General features: G+C 41.8%; 1 protein-coding gene across 6 annotated transcripts; it reads left to right on the plus strand.

Annotated features, from left to right (window-relative positions):
• Positions 1–38: 38 nt before the first annotated feature.
• On the plus strand, positions 39–25,792 carry ago3b (argonaute RISC catalytic component 3b). 6 transcript variants are annotated; one of them, XM_034093928.2, is made up of 21 exons: positions 39–210; positions 382–671; positions 9,971–10,154; positions 10,284–10,404; positions 11,024–11,232; positions 11,878–12,014; positions 13,437–13,571; positions 13,830–13,917; positions 13,998–14,145; positions 14,895–15,014; positions 15,105–15,248; positions 15,817–15,983; positions 16,499–16,683; positions 16,868–17,027; positions 17,994–18,084; positions 18,626–18,820; positions 18,938–19,072; positions 19,570–19,671; positions 20,135–20,334; positions 20,463–20,495; positions 21,488–25,792. In XM_034093928.2, exons 2-21 carry the CDS (start codon positions 653–655, stop codon positions 21,594–21,596), a joined length of 2,682 nt encoding a protein of 893 aa, XP_033949819.1. In that variant the 5' UTR covers positions 39–210; positions 382–652; the 3' UTR covers positions 21,597–25,792. The 6 variants fall into 6 exon arrangements, with proteins under 6 accessions (XP_033949819.1, XP_033949821.1, XP_033949822.1 ...); XM_034093930.2 differs by having other exon boundaries at positions 15,850–15,983; XM_034093931.2 differs by having other exon boundaries at positions 15,105–15,227; positions 15,850–15,983.
• The last annotated feature ends 256 nt before the right edge of the window (positions 25,793–26,048 follow it).

Raw genomic sequence — 26,048 nt, forward strand, 5'->3', positions numbered from 1 at the left:
CAGGGTATTCCGGATGTCTTGATTTCATATTCTCGCTAGCTTTACATTAGTGAGCAAGAGGGCGGTGGAAGTGCAGATTTCAGACCGGGTACTCGCCAATACCGAGGAGGACGCCGGGGCAGTGAACCCCTTATATCTGTTTGATAAAGAAGAACAACTCCAGGATATTCAAGTTTACCAACCGGGACGACGGATTCAGCCGGTGACAGGGTAAATATTCATACCGGTGCTTTGTGTCGAGTTGCCAGTCAGTTGCTAGTTGTCGTCGGCTAAAGCTAACTGTCGCTGTTAGCTTAACCACCGTCAGTTAAATTTAACCAACTCCGAATAAAACTGTCACAAACAATTCCAACTCCAAACATGACGTCGTTTTTCTTTCAGATACAACATAAAGAGCTTCCAAAGACGGATTAGGGTACATTTTGTACTACTTTGAGCTGTCAGTTTCGGTAAGGCAGTTCGGTGGGGAAGAATACTTCCAGCCGAGGGGACCCCTCAAGCGGCCCGCTTACACTCAGCAGAGACCGAAGCCTGGGGAGCAGGGAACCGCGGAGCCGGAGTGCGGCGTGTCGGCCAGCGGGTAGCCGAGTCCTAACCTGTGCGGGGAGAAGTAATCACTGGGCGCCGGGTCATCCGGACAGAGACCTCATGAATGGAAATCGGAACAACAGGTGGGATCCCCCGACTAACCGCCATGCTTAATTTGGTGTTCAGGTGCTGCACTTGAGTTATTTGCAGACAGTGTGCAGGCTAGACACGTTAGACCCCCATGAGTGAACATTTGGGATCGGCAAGTTGATATCAGCATAGGTTGTAGATGTACTCAGATCTTGTAAATCAGTAAAATTAGAAGTACCATAGTGTAGGAATACTCTTTAACAAGTAAAAGTCCTGCATTAAACATTTGTACTCGATTAAGAGCACAACATAATTAGCATACAACAAATGCTTAAAGTAACAGAAAGTAATAGTACTCATTATGCAGATACCATGCAGATGATGCAGGTACATATTGGCCCACTTCAGAAACATATATAGTAATGGATTATAATGATGCATGTGTCACAGCTGGTAAAGATGGAACCTGTTGAATGACTTTCTATACTGCAGATGTAACTTAAGTCATATTTCAGTGATGACTATATTTCATATCATTATTCCACAAACTGCAAAGTAACTGAAGGTATTAATTAAATGTAGGTGAGTAAAAGTACACTTAAACTCTGTATTGTAGTCGGGTAGAAGTACAGAGTAGCAAAATAAATTAAATACCCAAAGTATACAATTTCCTCCAAAGTGTACTTAAGTACAGTACTTGAGTAAATGCACTTATTTACATTACACCATTGGATATAAATTGTTAACACTGGCAGTGGTGGAAAGTAACTAAACCATGTACTTAAGTGCCATGTTGATGCACTAGTACTCGATTATTTCCTTTTTATGCTATTTTATTCTAATTTAGAGAAAACTATTACTTATTTGATAACTTTAGTTACTAGATGATTTTCATAAATATAACCTTTAGCACTTGCCAAATTAAAATTATAAACGCATAAAGAATCACTAACTATAATCCAATTATCCAATCTATATGATTCTACAGTACTTTCACTTCTGGTACTTAAAGAAGAACAATACTTTGATACATTTACTTAAATAATATTTTAATTCTATGCCTTTTGCTGGTATCAGACTATTTTTGCTCTGTAGTATTACTACTTTTCTAAGTACACTAAATGCAATGCAATGTAAAAGTACACAATCTGAATACTTCCTTCACTGTGCACTGCACTGCATCATGGGCACTGGAGGACAAGCAGCTCAGCTTGAAAACCCCATTCAAATTCCCATCTCCAGCTCTAACGGTCATAATATACTGGCTTTATTGTTACTCAACGGAGTTTTACCGGTCATATTTGCGCCTTGGTGTGCACGTGTGTTTGTAGGTATTTCCCCAAACCAGTCCCGCAGGCTTTTCTGTATCTTCTCTACGTCATTCTCTGCCTAGCTGTCAGAGGCAGGTGGTGATCCCGTCAGGTGTGCGTGAAGCCTGAAAGGGGCTGACTCACTTTCAGTTGTGTGTGTTTGTGGGTGTGTGTTCATCTTTTTTGAAGGGCAGGCTTTCAAACCAGCTGCTGCTATAGTTACCCTAGCTATTGAATAATGTTCAGTTAACAGCTCCCTCTCATAATTACAAATCAATTGAGCGTGGATGGACGGACGTTAGTCAATTTAAATTGGTTGCCAAGGGGCACACATTGTGAGTCACAGCTTTTGTATTATTGATGTTGTTGAGGCCAGTAGTGGATTGGGAGGGGAGAAAAGAGGTAGACTGAAACTGACCCATTCAATCTCCACAAACTCCACCCATTTTTCACCTAATGAGCGGTAAAGAACAAAGCTATCAGAGAGAAACATACATTTAGCAAACAGTGTCAGCCTGTCCAAACCCAGAGACATGTTACATTTATAGTGTAAAGTAAACATAGAAAAGCTGTAAATCCTCATGATTAAGGAGCTGGAAGATAATAATGTTAATCATAATTAGCTTTATTAAAGGGGCCCTATTGGGCTCAATTTCTGACTTTTTACTTGCATTTAGTGTTTCTCCTGGGACATGTCTCCATGCTTTAATGTTCAAAAAGCTCTTTATTTTTCTCATACTGCCTGTGCTGCAGCACCTCTTTTCACCCTCTGTCTGAAACAGAGCCCAGTCTGCTCTGATTGGCTAGCTGTGATTGGTCAACCTTAGAGATATCCCGCCCCTTAGCCTATCACCTACAATGTGTTGGAGCACTGGCCAATAGAAGCTTCAGTGTTACATAGTAAGGTCACTATATGAGATCAGTGTTTCCCCTACCATTGTCTTGGAGGGGGGCTGCGCCCCCCCCCCCTGAAATTCAAGGTGTTTAAAAATGTGTTTAAAATGTGCACCAAATTGCAACTAATCTATATCTACTGTCACTTTTCACATTGAACATGTGCTCTTTTATTAAATAAACTAAACGCTTTCATTTGTTGTGAGTTTAGTGTTTGTGACCCTAAGAAACACTAATGCATGAATCAATAACAATAGTCCACAGATCCTCTCTTTGCTCCAGAGGATTTAAAAAAAAAAAAATATCCCAATGCTGCTGTCTTAGTTGAGGATGTTTTCTACATTTCCTCGAAAGAAAATCTAAGTTGGGATTTTGTGTGTTATTGATGATTGAAACACCTTTCTTTAGTTTTTCATAAAACTTAAGACATTGAAACTAAATCGTTCTACAGGCAGTTATAAAAAAGCAAGGAGAGAAGGACTCGCTATGAGCCTTTATTTTGTCAGTCATTACACACAGAACTAACAGATCTTAGTTCAGAACTAACGGGATCTTCTTAAGGGCAGATATAGTCAAAATGGATTGATAAAAGTATTAAATAGCACCATCACTGCCGCAATGAAAGTGGTAAATGATATTACGAGTATTTTAGATAATAAGCAGAGTTGTGCAGCTCTATTTGTTGACCTATCCAAAGCTTTTGATACCATCGATCATCGCATTTTGAAGCAGAGGCTGGTCAGTATTGGCATATCCAGCCATGCAGTGGGGTGGTTTGTGAACTACCTCTCTGAAAGGTCCCAATGTGTTCAGTTTGATGGGCTGTCTTCTGAGTGGTTACACATCACTAATGGTGTACCACAAGGTTCAGTTTTAGGTCCGCTATTATTCTCTATCTATATTAATAGTTTAGGTGAAAATGTCGAAGGAGCAACCTTACATTTTTATGCGGACGATACCGTTATGTACTGTGCAGTTCCCTCGAATAACGAGGCTGTTGTTAAATTACAGGCTGTTTTTAACATTATTCAGGCTCAGCTCTCTGAACTAAAGCTTCTTTTAAATGTGGATAAAACCAAGGTAATGCTCTTTTCTAAAGCTAAAGCTAAAAATACACCGGAGACTGCTTTGGATATTGTAACTACGCAAGGAATACAACTTGAAGTGGTTACCTGTTACAAATACCTTGGTATCTGGCTTGATGATTGTCTCTCTTTTAAACTTCATGTAAATAACCTGCTTAAAAAACTGAGGGTTAGGCTAGGTTTCTTTTTCAGAAACAAGTCCTGTTTCTCGCTTGAGGCCAGGAAAAGGCTAGTCACTGTGACCTTTTTACCTGTGCTGGACTATGGTGATTTGTTATATATGAATGCACCTGCCAATTACCTGAGCAAGTTAGATGCTGCGTATCACAGTGCTCTGAGATTTGTGACAAATTGTAAAGCACTTACGCATCACTGTACCCTGTATACCAAGGCGGTTTTGCCATCACTTACTGTACGGAGGCTCAGTCACTGGTAGGGATGTCCCGATCACCTTTTTTTGCTCCCGATCCGATTCCGATCATTTGATTTTGACAATCTGCCGATACCGATTTTTCCCGATCCGATCTTTATGCAATGCATTAAGAGAAAAAAAAGGTAACAGATAACGGCTGGTCATCCAACGCGATGAATTCAGCTATCTTGGCTGTTATTGTGTTGGCCTTTTCACTGTTCTGGGGCAGTTTCTCTTTCCTTTTAAAAGTCTCTGAAAGTGTCGGTTGTTTCAGTGCCGTTACCTGAGTGGCCGCTGTGTACTCGTCGTGTTGTTGTTGGTGTTTGTTTCTCAGGTAGCGTATTAGATTGGTCGTGTTGGACGTAGCTCTGTTCTTTCCACCACGCGGAACCTCCACCTTGCAAACATTGCATCTGGCTGTTACACTGCCTTTGCTTTCAATTTTATAATACTTCCAAACTCCTGACATTTTCTCCGTCCCGACTCCCGAGTCACGAGCTGAACGTAGCCTCTCGTTAGCTTACTGCTACTATTAGACACTGCGCCCACTCTGTTGCCAGATTTCAGAGAAATAAGCAACCAGGTCTATGAAAACAAGCCCAGAGAAAGAAACACATACATGATGTTGTGTAATTTTAAACCAAAACTAAGTCCTCAGGATGACTTTAAGACGTGAACATGGTCATTTTTGTTTTGTAACATTAAATAAAAAAAAAATATTTTAGAATAATAAAAAAAAAATCCCGATCCCCGATTTTTTGAAAATCACGTAATCGGCTCCGATCACGTGATCGGATCGGGACATCTCTAGTTACTGGTACTTTTTCATTTACAAAGCCAAGTTGGATAAACTACCATCTTATATCTGCTCCCTGATCTGTCGGCGAATTGAAAGTACTTATTGACTGAGATCGCATGCTGTGGTTTTATTAAATGTGCCAAGTGCTAGGACTGTCTGAGGGAAGAAAGCTTTTAGATGTGCAGCTCCACTAACACGGAACAGCCTGCAAAAAGAATGGAAAATTACCAAGCTAGTACCACTACATGTTTTTAAAGCTCGGTTGGATGCTACAAAATCAGATGCTGTTGGTACCTGTACATGTGGTTAAATATGTAAATTGTAATCCCTGTACATTTTGCTGTATGATGTCCTTTTGTTGTTCTGTTGTTTATGTGTTTATGTCTTCTTGTGGAACCTACTGCTGCAGGTCTCCCTTGAAAAAGAGATCATTGATCTCAATGGGATTTAACCTGGATAAATAAAGGTTTTGAATTTAATTGAAATAGACAATATTGAAAAATACCTGATAATAAAAGAACCAAAAAATACTGAAAGCATTGGAATGACGTGAAAATAAGAAACTGATAGTTAAAATAAAGTAACAAAAGTTACATTTCATTAAGTTGTCTGGCTGCCCCAAATCATTCACTATTCGCATATAGTCCAATATATAAAAAGTTTGCCATGTTGGAGTGCTGTCGGAATTTATAGTGAGAATTATTAGGGATGTGTATCGAGAACCGGTCAATACTGGTACCTGATTGGACGGTATCGGTATACCGTTAAGCCGCTGGACAAACGGTGCTGCCATCGGTATATGTGTTACGTCTACTTCCTTAGTTTAACTTTAAACCATTCTGGCTGGTTGGGAACCCTCATCCCGTGTGATGTATCCGGTTTGAGACCCTCTGATTGGCCACTGTAAATGCCACTCGTCATCTCTCTCAACAGCGCTCTTATTATTGTTGTGAGACTCCCGCAGGCATGGCGGACAGAGCGAAGCGATCGAAGGTGTGGGTGCACTTTAAAAAAATGTAGTGGCGTCGATAGTGCAAGGCAGGGGCGGACTGGGAAGACAAATCAGCCCGGGACTCTCGACCGGCCCACTTCGGTACCGCCGGCCCACCGCGGTACCGCAAGTAAATTGTCGACCGGGTGGGGGGGTAGACAATTTACTAGCGGTAGACATTAAGGGTAAATAATGTCTACCAGGCCCGGAGCATTCGTCCAAAAAAAAAATAATCGACTAATAATGAAGAAAATTAACACATTTGTTGCAATAGTAATGTATGCACTAACTAAATTACTACTTGTACTACACAATTTTAATCATCAGTTCTTCCTCATTTTCCTCAATTGTTCATATTTGGTTTATTAAAATAATGATATTGTGGTCATTGTTAAAAAATGTCTGCTATTATTATTATTATTTGTATAATGCACTTTCTGCCTTCCTGTCATTAGGAGTTAGACATGTAATGGCTATGTAATTTATTTGATTAGAACCTGAACCTTCATTATCCTAAACTGCTGGGACATTTTGCCAATACCTTTTTATATTGTCTACTCTTCACTTACTTGTCAGCATTGGTCGGCATTGATGTACAGAGCCGACAGAAGACCTTGTTTATATGGGCATCATATTGAGAGGTGCAGCCAGTGACGCGTCCTAAAACCAGGAAGTAAGCTGATAAGGTCTGTGGAAAACAAATCTGTTTGATAAATGCACGTTTTGTTCAGCCGGATAATCTCCACATGTCTACCCTACTTTTATAATTTTCGAATCATAAATCTAATCGATAGATATAGATTATAAAAGGGTTTTAGGACGCGTCACTGCAGCCAACTCCATCGATCAAGCTGAAACTTTCTCTCCCTCTTCTTCTCATACTCATGTCACTCCTTTAACTCCTCCGGTGACTTTCTTTTATTTGAAGATTGGTTTTTGCCCGGCGCTTGGCCGGTTACCGCTGGTATTAAAAACATTTGGCGAATGGTTAGGTGGCGCGATAGTCTGTAGTGAAGGAGCGCGCTACCGCTGCGCTCCGCAGCAAACAGCTGTTTGCTTTTAACCCAACAACAACGACAACCGACTCACGGAACGCTATGTTGTAGCGTTGATAAACGAAACTATTTAACTAAATTGCTAGTCAAAATACCAATACCACAGGACCATTTTTTTAAAGCAATATTTTTAGTGGTCCGAGCGGGCAAGTGGAAAGTACGTTATGCTGGCCCGGGGTGTCTAAATAGTGCTTCCGGGCCAGCGGGCCATTTAATGTCGAGCCCTGCCGGTTACCGGCCGGCCCACATCGTCCGACCGGCCCACTTCAGTACCGGCCCATCGGGATTCGTCCCGATGGCCAGTCCGCCCTTGGTGCAAGGTGCAATCTATGTACTCAATTAGTTGCTTGTAAAGGGGGTAACACAAGCAACTTAATGAAGCATTTGCAAACGAGACACTCATTGAATCTAAAACGGTGCAGCGTGCGTATTTGACAGCCTAAACAATGTGGTTGCTAGCGATAGTGCTAGCGGGCTTCAGCCGCGCCGTGTGCAAACGTGACCTGAGCGAAGGCTCGCAGGTAAGCTGCTGCGCACGGGTAATATGTTTCGTTTACCTGAGTGCAGTCTTGCAGGCAAATCACCTTGTCTTTTTTTAGTTTATTAACACTGACAGTGTATTAATGTGAGCTCCTACACCTATATTAATTTGCCCTTTCATTGAATGCTTTATAAACCAGTTAAATTTACATATGTCATTGTGAATTGGAAAACTGCATTTAAATGTTGTTAAAGGTCAACGTTTCAATGTATGGTTTAGCAATTGTTGCTCGTTTACTAGGAATTGTCATATTTTAAGCTCAAATACTTTGTTCTATGTTTAAACCTTCAGACACATTTTGACGTGTTTCAGTTCAGCAAATCATTTATTTTGTGATGATTTAAAAGTACAATCCAGAATAATATACGTACTCGCCTTTATCTTTTTGCCATCTTAGCCTGTTTACCAATTTCTTCATATCACAGTTTTGCATGATGTCACTGTAGGACAATGTTTGAAGGATCTCTTGTCGAGCTAGGTTGTCAGTTTGAAATGTCTGGATGAAGATGTAACCGATTTACAAATATTAAAAAATGCTTCTTTTCATCCTCTGTCTGAGGGAAAACCCCAAAAAGCATGATCGGGCGAGCCAGGCCCCTTTAAGATATGTTATTTATTTTTGTCTGCTTCTGAGAAGCTAATGTATAAGTTATAGTTATTTCGGCAAGAACATTACAATAAAATGACTGTTTAATCTTCACATCTTGTATTCATGTATATAATCTTGAGCACCAAAGTATTGAAGAGTATCGAAAAATACCGATACTGATGAGCAGTACCGGTATCGATAAAATCCTAACGATACCCATCCCTAATTATGATACATTATAATACCCTTTATAGTCTACTCGGTGTCCCAGAATCATGAACATTAGTGTACAACTGATGGTGACTAAGCAAACATTATATACATCATGAAGGAAACGTAATGCAAAACAATATGTCTATAATGTAAGCAGAGCAGCCTACAACACTAACAACCACATTGTTTTATTAATTTGAGAGAAATTATGCTTTTATCACATAAATACATGTCTGTATATCTATATGGATAGACTAGCAGCTGTAGATCTTGAAGGTTTACAATATGCATCAACAATGATGTAATTAGTAGTACACACAAATCCCCAAAGTAGTGTCATAAAGGTCTTTTTTATGTTGCTCATGAGCTTACTTTATAGTCATCCATATACAATTCCTTTTGAAGTGAATAGGGAGTGGCGAGTGATTCTAGACACAGCCTTGGTGACTGGAGCTCCAAGAAGATCAGACAAATCTGTTGTGCTCCCGTTTGCCTCCTCCATGTCTTTAGTTGCCATGGAGAAACTGTAGCAACACGGGCGACATCGCCATAGGAACGGCACAGGGGAGGAAGCGACCTGGGGATGCATCAGCAGAAAGAGAAGTGTCTCTGAGAGATGCGTGGTCAGGGTCAGCCCCGGGGCCTGACTGCTGCTCGTACCACTCATTTCACGGCTTCATTCATCAGGATTTATTTTTCAGTCACACTTTTGTACTTTCATTACAAGTGAAACACTCGGAAACAGAGACTCTGTCATGTACGTGTGTGTGTGTGTGTGTGTGTGGATCCTCTGAGTCACATCTATGGAAATAGTGTGGTTGTGTGATTTTCTCTTCGCCGACTGTACTTTCCACTTTGGTGTGTGTGTGTGTGTGTGTGTGTGTGTGTGTGTGTGTGTGTGTGTGTGTGTGTGTGTGTGTGTGTGTGTGTGTGTGTGTGTGTGTGTGTGTGTGTGTGTGTGTGTGTGTGTGTGTGTGTGTGTGTGTGTGTGTGTGTGTGTGTGTGTGTGTGTGTGTGTGTGTGTGTGTGTGTGTGTGTGTGTGTGTGTGTGTGTGTGTGTGTGTGTGTGTCTCCTCCTCCAGTCTGGCACAGGCCATGTCACTCAGAAGAATTCAGTGATCGCTGAGCTCTATTTATTTGAAATGCCGCGTAACTCCGTAACCTTCTGACATGTACTTTATCAGAATGACGGGGGAACCGGCGCCGCTCTGTTTGTTTCAGTTTGACATGAGGCAATCTTTGACGTCCCAGCACCCAGCGTCTGCTCTTTGCTCCATATTTACCACTTCCTTCCTCTCTGAGCTCGTCTGAAAGGGGAGATCTCGTTCATGATTACTGATCTGGGTATAGCGATCGTAAAAAATGGTGATCATTTTTTAAATATCGAGGTAGATAGTCTAATATACAAGACAGCCAGAGAGCGACATACATTTTTAACCTTATTTTGGCATGTGTCGTTGTAGGAGACGTTGGAGCACCCGCTGAAGCCCAAGCACTTTTTGCGTTGCCACGGCGACCTTGCTATGGCACTCTCGGCAAGCCCATCAAGCTTCTGGCTAACTGCTTCCAGGTGGATATCCCCAAGATCGACGTCTATCTGTATGAGGTGGACATCAAGCCAGATAAGTGTCCTCGCCGGGTCAACAGGTAACAGGAAGAGCTTCAGACTACAAACAATGGCACTTTATTTATCCCTGAAATATCTTTGAGCTGTGAAAGATTAGATTCATACTTGATGTTGATTGGAGATGTGTGTCCTCCCGGGGTCTTTGTCAGGGAGGTGGTGGACTCCATGGTTCAGCATTTCAAGGTGACCATCTTTGGCGACTGTCTGCCAGTTTACGATGGGAAGAGAAGCCTCTACACTGCCAGCCCACTTCCTGTCGCCACTGGTGGGGTAAGACTCTTCACTTCAGTTGATGGGGCCAACAAAGAACTTCACAGTTTAGTTGGGTTGTAACAAATATTATAGCTGTAGTATAGCTTCATTCATAATGTTTACAATACACTTGTATTGTATTATACAATTTGAATGATTGCATTCCAGTGGTGGCTGCGTAGGATTGTTTTTGACTTGTATGATCCAAACATTTACAATAAATCCAGAAAGTAGATCTTCCCAAAATCCAAAACATTTTTATAACTACCAAAATGATCTGCTTCAATCCATATTTGTTAGTGTCCCTACAAAAACAAGTTATAGAGTTATATTCATGATAGAAAGTTTATCCCCAAAAAATAATCAACTAATTTGATCTGAATGAATACTTTATTAAAATGGTTTGTTTGAGGATGTTTCATTTATGTATCGACTGATGACGGCATATTCAATTACAACATGCATTTGAAGCTTCAAACTCAAATGAAACAAACAAAACATTTATGGTTAAATGATGTGAATAACTTCTCAAGTCAACTTTTCAATTGGAGCCTTAAACCCAAATCTACCAAAGTCATATTTAACTGTGGGCTTTTTATCATTGATCCTTCAGCCTAACAGTTGTGTTCCTCTCCAGGTGGATCTGGATGTCACCCTGCCAGGTGACGGTGGAAAGGACCGCCCGTTTAAAGTCACCATCCGCTTCGTGTCGCTGGTCAGCTGGCACATGCTGCACGAAGTCCTGAACGGACGCGCTGTGGCCGAGCCCGTGGACCTGGAGAAACCCATCAGCACCAACCCTGTTCACGCTGTGGACGTGGTGCTGCGACACCTGCCCTCCATGAAGTGAGGCTCCTCCCTTCTGCAAAGAGTTGTTTTTCAAAATAAACACTTTTTTTTTTTATAAGAATATTTAAAGGAAAGGAGAAATTCTGATCCCCAGCATAACTACTTGAAATCGTATTAGGAGCTTAGTTTAGCTACATATTTAAGATAATTACCAGTCTCTTTGAATCAAGATAATTAAGATTATTATATCCTGTAGATGTACGATATTACAGATTGAGTTTTAATGGCAGGACGTTGAAGATAAGAGTTTGAACTCAATGGCACTGAATAAAGCATGAGAGATTTCTCTTCCTCATGAAATATGATCCAAGGATAGTTGCATCCTGGAGCTACTGTATTACTTTATTATTCAGTCTTTTGACCACAACATAGTTATATATTGTGATAGATGGGGAATGTGGATTTTTTTTAAGTATGGGGGTTTGAAGAAACATTCGCACATGGATAAAAAACATTGTTGATTTATATACCTCATAAAATGCCATTTGGGAAATCTATAACCAAAATAGCTTTTAGTAACATGAAGGATTCCATTACTCAGGCAGCACTAGTGCTTCGCTGCACCCTGTGAACCACTCTGCAACTCAAACTCCTGGTCTATTTGTGTGCTCCACTAACATATGCCTTTGTGAACCTCATCAGGTACACGCCTGTGGGACGCTCCTTCTTCTCCTCCCCAGAGGGCTACGACCACCCGCTAGGTGGAGGAAGAGAGGTGTGGTTCGGCTTCCATCAGTCAGTACGGCCAGCCATGTGGAAAATGATGCTCAACATTGATGGTGAGAAAGCATATAGAGGAATCGTTTTTTTTGGAAATATGTAAAAGTGAATGCAATTATTTTTTTTTTTTTTATTTTTGTTAGATTGGAAGATAATAACACTTAAGTCTTTGAAGTAAATGTAGGCCACAACCAGCGTTTGGTTAGCTTAGCTTATCGTAAAACTGGTAGATACAACTTTCTGAGCTCTTTCTAAAGTCAACAAAACCCCACCTGCAAGCTACTCAACATCTCACCAAATGATATATATTTTCTTTATTTCTTATAAAAACCAATGGTTCAGAACAACACTGAAGTTTTGAATGTGCTCGACTGTACTAGTATTGTCATCACCACCATCAACCAGCAGATACTTGAAGAAGTGAACGTGCCAGGCGAAGTCATCATATGGATTGTCTAAGTTGTTAGGGGTATCCTGTTAACACGACCCCTGTCTTTCCTGGGATAGACATCCCTCATCTGTAGCTCCTCATGTGGTTTCTTCCATTCTTTTCCCCCTCAGCTTTTTGATACCAAAGTGTTTCCCTCTCCAAAGCATGGGTAAAAAGGGACAGAGGGTGCCTTATGCTAATGTGTGTTTTGAGATATTTGGCTGTATAATGAAATTGACTTGACTTAAATGGAAATCTCTAGAGTTCCTGTGAGGTTGATTATGGCCCAATTCCAAACTGACCCCTACACATTCCCGCTCTCAGCTGAATGAGGCTCCTTCTTTCAGGTGGAGGGTGTATATACAGAGGCATGCTTTGGGACAAACTCCCCTCTCCCCGGCATGTACTTTTCGTACATTTCAAATCAGTCTCTCGGGGGAAAAAGAAGAAATTATAACAAAATTCAAAAACAATTTAGCAGTGTTTCTCTTTTTTTTGTAAACCTCTTTTCACATTTAAATCCGATGTTTATGAGCTGCTTGGTTTTTGCAACCGTCCCCGTACAAAACTTTACAAGACTTGTACCATTTTGTAGACAGAAGTTTATATGATCGAAGTAAAAACAATAGAAATAAAATGCACAGACCAATTTGAACAGTGTGCTTCATGATGGATACAAACAACATTGCACATAGTTAGGTAGGGCAGCTGGTTCCGTCGATGCAAACTAAGCTGTTGGGGGGCTTCATAACTCCCACTCCCCACTGGCTGGTTTGGAATGACACCTAATGTGGCAGATGCTCCACACGAACGCTCATGTGGAGTGATGGGGTGTGGGGGTCGGTTTGGAATTGGGCCTATACTTCCTTTTCACAGAGTAAGGCTAGCTGTTTTCCCTGATTCCAGTCTTTATGCTCAGCTAAGCTACCCAGCTTTGGGCTGTACCATTTGGGTAATCTCTGTCTCATGGCTCTAAATAAAGCCTCATCCAGCTGCACCTGAGTTATTGCCTTCATGACTAACAGTCTGATCTCCTCTCTTATCTCCTCAGTGTCAGCAACAGCGTTTTATAAAGCCCAGCCAGTCATCCAGTTCATGTGCGAGGTCCTGGACATTCACAATATTGACGAGCAGCCCCGCCCTCTCACCGACTCCCACAGGGTCAAGTTCACCAAAGAGATCAAAGGTACGTCACCGAGGAAAGTGCACTGAGCTGCAGTACGAGGAGACCATGCACTGCTTTGTGTGATAGCATCAGAAGATACTTTGACTTGTTGATGTTGTTGTTGACTATTCAGCGTTTCTTTTTTTATTTGATGCATAAAGGAGGTACAGATAAAAGCTGAATCTTGGTCAAGTAGGCATCTAAGCCCACTCAGTTGTTCCACTCTAATGAATAAAAGCTTCAGTCACCTACATGTTGCTGATTGCCCTGACTTCACAGGTCTCAAAGTGGAAGTGACACACTGTGGAACCATGCGTAGGAAGTACAGAGTCTGCAATGTGACACGACGCCCCGCCAGCCTCCAGACGTATGTGTTCGCATCGCTGTAGCTGTTAACTCGCAATCAAAGCTGTCATTAACAGATTCGTGTCGCCTTCGAATCCTCAGGTTTCCGCTGCAGCTTGAGAGCGGTCAGACAGTTGAACGCACCGTGGCGCAGTACTTCAGAGAGAAGTACAGCCTGCAGCTCAAGTACCCCCACCTGCCCTGTCTGCAGGTGGGCCAGGAGCAGAAGCACACCTACCTGCCCCTGGAGGTAAGGACTGACATTTAAAGGGATGCCGCGGCCAAAGCTGGTCAAATCAGTTTTTGGACGATACATCGTAAAACATTTCTTTTCATTGTGGATGGTAACGTTTTAAAGACAAGACAGTTTTAGTGTAAAACAATATTCGAAGTTTACTGTTTCAGACAGTAGAGGATCTATTTTCTCATAATCAAGTGTCGGTGTCATCTACAATAAATCTTTGATTCATATCCAACAGACTGCTTGTAACGCTTGCCTCGGCATGTGTGAAGCTTAGTCTGGTTCCAGACCGCTAAAAGTAGCCCAGATCTCAGAATTGTTCGGATAATTTAATTAAAGAATGTCAGGAATTGTTGCTGAGATGCAAATAACATTTGGGAAATGTGACAACAATAATACAAATTCAAGCTGAATGAATGAACTGGAACAAAATGGTAATTTCTTCAGAATCGGGTTGGATCAAAAGAGGGATTCATTCATTCGTTCAACCTTTATTATTTATTTTATTTAAACGTGTGGAATTATTGAGGGCATGTTCTCATTTTCAGTAATGTCAAGAGTACAATAAAGGAAGAATAAATATGAGGTCAAACTGTAACATGAAAGAGAGGTGTAGTTTTCATGCATGGTTTTAAATCCACAACTGAAATGTAAAAAGAAAATGCAGCATCAAAGTTACTCAGGACTTCAAGTCGACTACTGGAAGGACCAATGTGCAATGTGATTAGCCTGAAGTTGAGCTGCCATTTTCCATGTAGGTGTGCAACATTGTACCTGGTCAGCGCTGCATTAAAAAACTGACAGACAACCAGACGTCGACCATGATCAAAGCCACAGCGCGCTCTGCTCCAGACCGACAGGAGGAGATCAGCCGGCTGGTGAGTGTCCCGTGCTCATCAAACAAAACGGCACAAAGCTTCCTTTCTTCTTTTTTCCCCTGTAAATTAAATGATGTCCTCTCCTCTCAGGTGCGGAGTGCAAACTACGAGGCAGACCCGTTCGTGCAGGAGTTTCAGTTCCGCGTGCGAGACGAGATGGCTCAGGTGACGGGCCGCGTCCTGCCGGCCCCCATGCTGCAATATGGCGGCAGGGTGAGCTCTGAACCCTTTATGGTACCTTCCCTTTAAATCACGCTTCATATGCATGTGTGTGTGTTTTAACGTGTGTGTTTGAGACACCTGGGTCTCCTCCAGTTGGTCAGGAAATCTGATTAAAAGGATGACTTAACATTTCATGGCTCAAAATATCAGTCGGTGTGATTCTTGCATAATGAAAGTTTGTTATCAATATGACCTATTTATAAACTGAGACACCGTCCGGTCGTCTGTGGAGGCCCTTAAAAAGAAAAGGAATGGATATCTGATTTGCTCACACTCTGATTGCATCTCTTTCTATAAATGCGTATGAACTTTAACTTTTGATATTTGCTGTTTTGAGAGATCACATAGAGAAGCTTTTTTCATCAAATGCTCTGGTGGCATGTCTGCAACACAATTCTGTTTCCTTGCAATCCACGCTAAATGCACGACCTGCTCCGAGAACAATTAGTCTTAAAGCCATGATCGGCCTTTTCAAAGAATCACTTGAGCTTGATCTCCCACTGGCTGCCTGAGCTCTTTACGCCTTTGAATCCAAACACTGTCCTGTCCTCTGTACTGTACGTCTCTGTGTGACTACCAGCCCCAGGAGATCAACCCTGCACTGTCGTTGCAGAACCGCACGGTGGCTACGCCCAGCCACGGCGTGTGGGACATGAGGGGGAAGCAGTTTCACACCGGAGTGGAGATCAAGATGTGGGCCATCGCCTGCTTCGCCACCCAGAGGCAGTGCAGAGAGGAGATCCTCAAGTGAGTTCAGCAGGACGAGGCCTTTTATAGCGCGTTCCAACACTCAGGCAGAGCAAGGTGCTCCACACGTTGTTTAGCTAAGCATGACATAATTAAACTGCAACAGTCATATCAAATGACATTTAAATACATTTAACAAAAGTCATTAAAAAGCCATGAGAAAATGTTTTAGTAAAACAAACTAAAATAGAATCAGACGAGTATAAAAAACAATAATAAAAGTTAGCGTTACATAAGTTTAGTTAAGTTGGAGTGCTAAAAAATATACACGTTAAAGGAAGGATAATGAACATTTATGGATATGAGATGATAAGAAATGTCAAATGCATTTCATCTAAAACACATTTAGAAGAACAGAGTTGTTATTATGACATTTATTTTTCTGAGAATTGAAAATACACTTTAACACATATTTACTCCTAACAATAAACATGCGATGAAGTTAAAAACATAAGGCTGGTCCTTTTGAAGGAAAGGTGTCATGGAGGGTAATGTGTTTCTTCCTTTGTGTTCAGGAGCTTCACAGACCAGCTGCGTAAAATCTCAAAGGATGCTGGGATGCCAATCCAAGGCCAGCCCTGTTTCTGTAAGTACGCCCAGGGAGCCGACAGCGTGGAGCCCATGTTCAGACACCTGAAGAACACCTACGCCGGGCTGCAGCTCATCATCGTCATCCTGCCGGGGAAAACACCCGTCTACGGTACAAAAATGAACATTTCTCTAAAACAATAGTCAGTGTGTGTATAGAAAAGTGAGATCTTGACCTCTTGACCTCACATCATGGAGCCTCAATTCAGTCGTATGACGTTTGTGAGGCATGTAAGTGCATGCATTAAAAGTGATTGCAGTGTTTTAAAGGAATATCCCCTCTCTGTGACCCACAGCTGAGGTGAAGCGGGTGGGGGACACCCTGCTGGGCATGGCCACGCAGTGTGTGCAGGTGAAGAACGTGGTGAAGACGTCCCCTCAGACCCTCTCTAACCTCTGCCTCAAGATCAACGTCAAGCTGGGAGGAATCAACAACATCCTGGTTCCACACCAACGGTAAAATCCACACGGCAAGAAAAGATCCACTAATGGCGCGTTTCCACTGCAGGCCTCGCTCGGCCTCGCTCGGTTTGGTTTGGCCTTATTAGGCCCGGCTCACTTTAATGCTGCGCTTCCATTACAGTTTAGGAACTGGGGTAGTTACTATAGTAACGCAGTGTAGGCGGAGCCCTGACGTCATCTTCAATGAGAGCCCCAGAAAACAACACAGCCGTTAGCGGTTAGCACTCAGAGCTCACAGCTCCTCATATCTGTTCAGAAACTAGACAGAAGTTAAACAAGTACAAACCACAGACTGCCTGTGTCATGGCGAATACAGTCGCTGGTTTATTTATGTCTGTAGGCCGTTGTTGTGAGTGTGGACGGTCGGAGCATATATAACGTTAGCTTAGCCAAGCTACATTTAGAAAACACGCATTTTAAAGGGTTTTTCGCCTGCCGTCTGTCTGCAGACTTGTCAAAGCATTAATTCATGGTTTTTACTAACCGGTATCAGTATGTTGTTACGTCGGCATCATTTAGAAACGTGTATTACAATTAAATCAGGGTCAAATATGTTCATCTTGTTGTAGCTGTAGCCCCCTTGCCAGCGATTCTCTCTCTAGTTTAGCATGCTCAGCCCTACTCAGCCTGGTTGTTCCTGGCCCTAGAACCACGATTTTATGGGGCCAGAAAAACTGTGAATTAGGAGCCGCTAGCCGGTACTAGGCCAAGTGGAAACGCAACCAAAAATGGGCCCCGCTCGGCACGCTTAAAGCGAGCTCCGCGCTGCAGTGGAAACGCGCCATCAGAGCTTGTTGGACCTTGCTGCATGGACTTATCGGCCTCCTTTAATTAGCATTTAAAGATAGTTGTAGCACGTTGTCACATCGACATGTTCTTCTCTTGGCTCACTCTGAAAACACTGTTGAGCCACGACAGATTGATGGTGAGGTAATGTTGTGTCTCTTGTTGCCCACGCAGACCCTCTGTGTTCCAGCAGCCGGTCATCTTCCTCGGGGCCGATGTCACGCATCCTCCAGCAGGAGATGGGAAGAAGCCATCTATTGCAGCGGTGAGACGTCGCTTCAGAATCAGCCATTTGGACAACTTGTATTTTCCTCTTAGCTTGACCTACTGATGTCAGACTGTCTCTTGCCGGAACATTCATTTTATCCTTATTTTGGACTTTAATGAACATTTTGTTGCAAGCGCAAATTATCACTATTATCAATGCAGCACAAAGCTACTTGTTTGAAAATCAGAAGAGTGTTTCCTTTTATATTGTTAGGTCCTAATGTAAGAAAAATGGCCCATTTGTTTTCATTTTGTATTCATCGCACACACCAGCATGAAACACATTTACTGTTAACAAATCTGATTCTTAAATGAATTCCAAAAATAATCGTTTAATAAATTGGAACTATTTGGTACATAAAGAAAAAAATACATTTTGAAAATCATTTATCTTACTAGAAACTAGTCACTAAAAAGATGGACATATCTGTTGTGAGTCGTATGATGTAGGAACTATTCTACACTTGGTGGAGGTGAGCTGTCCTTTATGGTAAGGGAATGGCATCTCCACACAATTGACTTCCTGTCTGATCTTCCAGGTGGTGGGCAGCATGGACGCCCACCCAAGCAGGTACTGTGCTACGGTGCGGGTCCAGAGGCCCCGACAGGAAGTCATCCAGGACTTGGCCTCCATGGTGAAAGAGCTCCTGATCCAGTTCTACAAATCCACCCGCTACAAGCCAACCAGGATCATCTTCTACAGGGACGGGGTGTCAGAGGGGCAGTTCAGACATGTAACACTCTATTCTTTCTTTTGACTTACTTATTATGAAGCCAGCCCATGATCTAACATTCTAGATGAGCTGCAGGTTATATACATACTAGTAAAATGATTGTGGTTTCCTGTGCAGGTGCTGTACTACGAGCTGCTGGCCATCAGGGAGGCTTGCATCAGTCTGGAGAAGGAGTACCAGCCGGGCATCACTTACATTGTGGTCCAGAAACGCCATCACACACGTCTCTTCTGCGCAGATCGCAACGAGCGGGTGAGTGACACAGAGGAGGGGCAATATTTCTGCTACTTATTATTCTTCCTATAGCTGCTTACTCCACCTGTTTCCTATCCTACCAATACACTACTGTATGTTTTGCACATGTTGTTTTAGTGCAAAAATGCACTTTTTATTTTGTTAAACAAAAACAACAAACATTGATTCTTTTTTTTTTTTTTTTGGGCATTTTACGTTTATATAAATATGTATTTGTAATATCTATTTAGTGCACATTCTTACTTTAATTTGACATATTTATAAACATATTTTCATTATATTTAATTCTCGTTTTGTTACGTTATAAAATGGAGCAACTGTCACAAAAAACCGTTTCTCCTGGCATAGATAAAGTGTTGTGATGAATTGTTTTGGAGTAGAGGCTCGTGAACTGAGAGTAAACAAAGAAAGATTTGAAACTGCTGCTCATGCATCGATTGGATTTCCTCTGCAGTTTGTCCCTCTTTGAAATCAGTTTGTTAAATGACCTGCAGGTTGGACGAAGTGGGAACATTCCTGCCGGCACCACAGTGGACACGGACATCACTCACCCCTACGAGTTCGACTTTTACCTCTGCAGCCACGCTGGAATCCAGGTACGCTTCACACTTACAGGCAGAGCCACTGGAAAGTCTTTTAAAGTGATTTGATAAAGTGCAGGAAGAAGATATCGTTACACAAAAAGTAGATTCTTTTTTCTTTGGGGGAGTATGACATGGTGCCGTGATATTGGTCATGCTTTCCTATGTGTGCATTACCTTCACTGTATAGACTGATATACGGCAGTACACTTAGACTGACTGCTGCAGATTGAAGAACCTTTTAAAGCCATGCTGACACTCTCTTTAATACGATGAACTGTTCTGCTTCTGAATGTTATGTTTACTTGGACCAATCAGCTGTGGAAAAGTATCAAAGGCTATTTCACCTTCCACCACACCTGGTTAGATAGACTTGTGCTGAGCAGCCAGGCCTCCAGCACCACCTAATGTTAGCCCCGTCTCCACGGAGCTGCTTTCTCTCGGGTGTGATTAACTGGCCTTGCCCCCCCCCCCCCAGGGTACGAGCCGACCGTCCCACTACCACGTTCTGTGGGATGACAACTGCTTCACCGGAGACGAGTTCCAGCTCCTCACCTACCAGCTGTGCCACACTTACGTCCGCTGCACGCGCTCCGTCTCCATCCCCGCCCCGGCCTACTACGCCCACCTGGTGGCCTTCCGCGCCCGCTACCACCTGGTGGACAAAGAGCACGACAGGTAGGGGGGAGGGACACTTTGTTTCTGAAATGAGATTTGATTTGCAATCATTTTAGACAACATTATATGAAAAATCTAAACATTGCACTAGAATTAGTAAATCTGAAAATGTCAATATGTGTGTTCAGAACGTCCTTCTGTGTAGAGAGTGAAGAGTGCAGGTGAGCTCACACAACCCTATTTCAAATTATTCTTATTCTGAAACACCATTATTATGGATAAAAACACATGCGATTGCAAAGCTTCTAACAAATCAAAAAACATAACAAACACATTCTATCTGCCAGCTCAGTCCTATTGTGAACCCGGAAATGTTGAGGACCCCAAAGTCTTACAATAGAAATGTATAGTAGGGGTCCCCAGTACATAGAAACTGCAGAATGCAATTAGCATGTGTTGGGCCATTTTTACAGTTAGCATTTGGAAGTTGCGCTAATTAGCATTATAGCCTATTTCTACAGTTGGCGGTTCATTGAGGATGCTGAATCCATTTCTTACATTTTCATGATCAGAAATGGCAGTTGAACCAGAAACCGGCTGTATTTAAACTCTCGTTGGGCTAACTTTGATCAGCTTATGCTAATTGTGCAAATTGCCCAACATATACATGTTAGCATCCGGCAGTTTCTACGTGCTGGGGACCCCTACTGTACATTTCTAACATAACACTTTGGGGTCCTCAAACATTTCCGTGTTCACAGCGATGGCAAGTTGGCTAATAATGTTAAAAGACACAGAAAGAGCACTTACCAAATTAAATACAATTAACAAAATAAAGTGAAAAAACTATCATTAAATAAGTAAATAAATGTATCTTCATTAATATAATAATTATTATTGTGTGTGTGTGTGTGTGTGTGTGTGTGTGTGTGTGTGTGTGTGTGTGTATATATGTATATATGTATATATATGTATATATATATATATATATATATATATATATATATATATAGTTAAATATGTAAAATATATATATATATAAAAAATGTTATATATATAAATGTATTATACTCTATTTGTAGTAAATGATCATTTCCACATATATTTTCTAAAGACTTTGAATTAAGTGTGCTTCATAAGAACTTTTTGTGTGGCATGATTGTATTTATAGTTAAACCTTATTTCCTCACGTGTCTCCCTGTGGTCTCTGCAGTGCGGAGGGCAGCCACGTCTCGGGGCAGAGTAACGGCCGGGACCCCCAGGCGCTGGCCAAGGCCGTTCAGATCCACCACGACACACTGACCACCATGTATTTCGCCTGAAGCCTCCACTTTCCTCGGCCGCCCCCCCACCTCCGTGCTGCTGCAGCTGGATGGCGGCGGCTGTGACTGCAGTAAGGATATAATAAGCCAGAGAGGAGTTACAGCCACATTATGCAATCTGAAACCAGCCAATAGTCTCTGTCCCGCTCCCTCCTCCTCTGTTCTACATCACCATGGATTCTGTCCTTCTTTTACTCTCCACTTTTGACCGCAGTTTATTTCCCATGTGTCCAAGCAAGGCGGAGCAGCAGGGAATCCAAAAACTGATGATTTTATGGTGCATGGGTGGAGGCCGAAGCAGTGACTCGTTCCTCACGTTGAGCCTAACGTCGCTGGTTTATTTTGTGACGGTTTTACATGTTTGTTTGCTTGTCTAGATACAAAACTATACGTGTTATTTCTCTGTCGAGCAAATGTGTGATTGCCATTGTTAGAGTACGCTCGTAAACACAAAAGCTTGGCCCTTTCTTCTTCTGTTGGTGTCTCTCCTCAAAGCTGCCTTAGCGGTTACTCTTCTGTCTCCCTTTAAGCCAACGTTCCTCAGTCATTCTGACAGTAAGAAACTCTGCACTCAGACGCTGAATGAATTTCTTATTTTTAAACAAAGCCACATCGACGGGGCATTGTGTATCTGGATGCCTTACCGCGACTGTTAGAAAACAAGGCCACGGACAGTTTTAAACTCCTCTCCTTCGTAGTTCTGCTCGTGTTGAACCAAACCTTTCCCGTGTGTTTTTTATTCCTCTCGCTATTTATACACATTTTTCTGCTTAAGTTACATTTACAGCAATAGAGCAGAATGTTCATTACTTCTGACGACCACACATTTTTGACTTTTCCCCATTTTTACAGACCAATTTAGTTGTGGAGAACTCTTTTTGGTGCAATAAGGTGTTAGCGCAGACGGTGTGTATGTGTTGGCGTGTTAAAACGGTTTGTTTCGAGTGCGTTTTGGCAAGTGAGCTTGGACTCCGGAATGTATTTGAAATCCTCATGGAAGTCGGGACGGATGCTGCAGACGTGAGGTCTGTTAGAGAGATTTATCAAAGTGCCTGAATCGGTTAGAGAGTGATCCGTGGACAGGTGGAAGGGTTGGGATCTTATGGAGGTTAGTGCGCCTCAACGCAAGCCACAAGTCTGTGTGGTTCATTTAAATATTTAGTTTTCTGGTGATCAGAAGGGGGTTACCTCCATGTCCACTTAACACGCTGATTTCCTTCTGCGGAAATCATTCAAAAAATGCTTCAATCGGTTACCAAGGACAACAGTTTTCTCTGATTATGTTGCTCTTAAAGGACACAAAGTTCTAATCATTTAAGGAAATGCTCAATATTCATAGTTTTTTTTAATGCAATTCTCTGTTAAATATTCTTAGTGTAGATTATGGCCCTTTGAATTGCCGCCACTGAAGGTCACAAGGTAGACCTTGAAGGTTTTTTCCTCATCACAATAACAAATCTACATTTAAAATCTGAACTCACTCGGTGGCAGTTTGATTAGGTACGCCTGTAATATTATCTTACACAATCTCACACTATTGTTTTTTAAACAAGTGGTTTATGGTGCTATAATGTTCAGGTTTGGTTGACGGTGATCTTACGAATTAGTATCGTTTATTACTGTGGTCATAGTGACGGTGGTGATTTACAGCATCACTAACCAATAATAAACACATCATAAGAACTGGACATTACGAACTGGGCTCTGCCATCAGGAGGATCTGCAGAGCTGGATTACATTGAACAGGTGTGCCCAAAAGTGTTGCTGCCAAGTGGAGATTTGAGTCATTTCTTGTAGCACTAATTTGTTATTTCATGATCTGAAAAAGAACCAAGTTTCTCATTTTAAGATCAAAAAGTAGAAAATCTAAATAATAATCTCACTTATTGCGTCTCTGGCCTTCAGTGGAAAGGCAGACTCTCCCGTGTTATCTGAGGGGACTCGCTGCCAGTGGAAAACTAATATTACATATTCAGATTTCACTCTCTTCATCCTTTGCATTTTTGTTGCATTTGTTTTCAGAAGAAATCCGGGCTGGGTATCTCCAGAGCCAGTTTCAGGAGTGTTCACGGTTCTAAATAAGGCTGCAATTAAGGACTATTCTTACCTTAAATTAAGTGTTTTGTCCATAAAACGTTAGAAATGTCTGCAATTTCCCACATACCAAGGAAATATATAGTTGTGACCGACCAACTGTCTAAACTCCAAAGAAACTGTTTAATAACATTAATACGACTAAAAGAAGTTGCAAATTCTCACAAAGTTAGACATTTTAGCTTGACAAATTCCTTAAAATCAAAAACAACGGTTGGCGATGGTTGCGAAATAGTAATAATAATTTCAAGACCAGTTACTAAACAATAATAAATCCTTTGTATGTTGGAGAAAACGGTGTCATTATGCAGTCAGGAACCCTTGTCCTGACACGTTTTGACTTCATCTCTTAATAATGCCTTGAATCGCTCACTGTTGCCAGATTTCCTTTAATGCCCAGGCTGAGGGTGTTTCTGTCATGGCCTTGCAGTTCAGTTGAAACAGAGGAAGCCTTCAGGTTTCATCTCTTGGACCAAACCATTGTGCCTGGTCAGGGGGTGGAGGACTTGAGGAGGGGCCGTACAGCACCTGGCTGATGACCTCTGTACTGCTAACTGTGCTAGCCGCGTGTCACCACAACCAAACTAAAGCTGCTATAGAGAAACATATATTTAATATTTCATCAGATACATATATATTAATACGGAGAGATTAAGAGGATTATGGTATTTTACTGCACTTAAAGAGACGCATGTGTTTTTATGGTTAAGCATTTTTAATTCTGAGATATCACGACCGTTTGTCCCGCTGTGTGTTTGTTGTCCCGTTGCAGCTGTTTCTTAATGTCAGACATTACCAGCATTTGATTTTACTTGAAAGAAAATTTAGTCGTGGGCATGTTGAATATTGTTCGCTCGAGCTTCTGCCTGTTTTTAAAAAGTCTATATGGAGCCTTATTAATCTTTTCCTGCTCGGCGTCGGCAGAGCTGGAAAGCCTTTTGTCCTTCAAAATAAAAGTATGACTTGAGATATATTTATATGTAGAGATATTAATGTAATGCACACACCACTTATTTTTTTTAACCAAGTCCTATTTGACGCAGAGGCTGTACGGAGATATGGCGTTTAATAATAGTGGTATTTTTTCCAAATTTGATAATGCAATAGGTTTACTCGTGTGATGTTTGCCGCGTGGAGACTTGTCATGTCAAGAGCTGGGAGGAACCATTAACCCTCCTGTCAAAAGATCCCCCCCTCTCCTTTAGTATCATCTCCAACAGTCATTACACTTTTAATAATTGTCTCGATGCATGTGCTGCTTCAAATTTAGTTGAGTTAATATTCAAGAGAGGAGGAGGGTTGATGGTTCATCCTCCGATCGACGTTAACAGACTGTGCCTTTCCTGACGGTGCTGAAAAAAATCAAAGAGATCTTAACTTTCAGACGGGGCGCTGAGGCCTGTTGATAAGTATTCATACATGACGATACTGTAAGGCGTGACTGTTTGTTTTGTGTTTGTGGATACCTCGGACATATGCCAAGAACAGAAAATATGCAGAGCTGATCAGTGTGGAGCTGACAGGACCAAAAGGCCCGTGGGGGGCGGGCACTCGAGCACAACCCCGAAACGTTTGTAGAGAATCAAATCTTGTAGGTAACGAGTAGCTCAGTTGAGACTTTATGTAGCATTATTTATTTATTTCTCAGATGCCTCCCTTTACTGCCTGTACACCCATTACCCCCCCCCCCCATGTTCATCTTAAGTGGACGGCAATAATGAAGCAATCGTCTGCAACCCATTTCTGTGGCCTCATTAGTGCGTGCATCATTGTCTTTTATCTTCTAATATGAAATTACGTTTACAGATAGCGCTAGTTCTTGGGGTTGAGTTATTTCTCCACGAGTGCCCGTTTCCCCACAACAATAAATCTTGAACCCTCTGCGGTTGGCTGCATATCATACTCATAAACAAAACGATGTTTGGGTTTCACAGTATATTAATGTGCTTCTTTTTTGCCTGATTACTAAATGGTGTCACTTTTAGAACTAAAACTGTACGTCAAGACCTTTTTTTTGTCTTAACACTCATCTGATCCTGGTCCTAAGTTGAGCCTTTTTATTTGGTTGTCATATTTAATTTTTTGAAATAAATACTCTATGTATGAAATGTGTTTGTGTTTTAAATATGTTCCTACGCAGAAGTGTATCACATGAATACTGTCAACACAATCTTAACATTAGTTTCAGCTCTGGCTTGCTCCAGCTGTCATACATGCATTTAAATGTGTACGGTCACATTGTACGTGATAGGCTAAGGGGTGGGACATCTCTAAGCGGTTGACCAATCACAACAGAGCCGGCCAGCTAACCAATCGGAGCAGACTGGGCTCTGGTTTCAGACAGAGGGTAAAAAGAGG

The sequence above is a fragment of the Pseudochaenichthys georgianus genome, chromosome 11 (genome assembly GCF_902827115.2).
Source record: "Pseudochaenichthys georgianus chromosome 11, fPseGeo1.2, whole genome shotgun sequence".
Lineage (NCBI taxonomy): Eukaryota > Metazoa > Chordata > Actinopteri > Perciformes > Channichthyidae > Pseudochaenichthys > Pseudochaenichthys georgianus.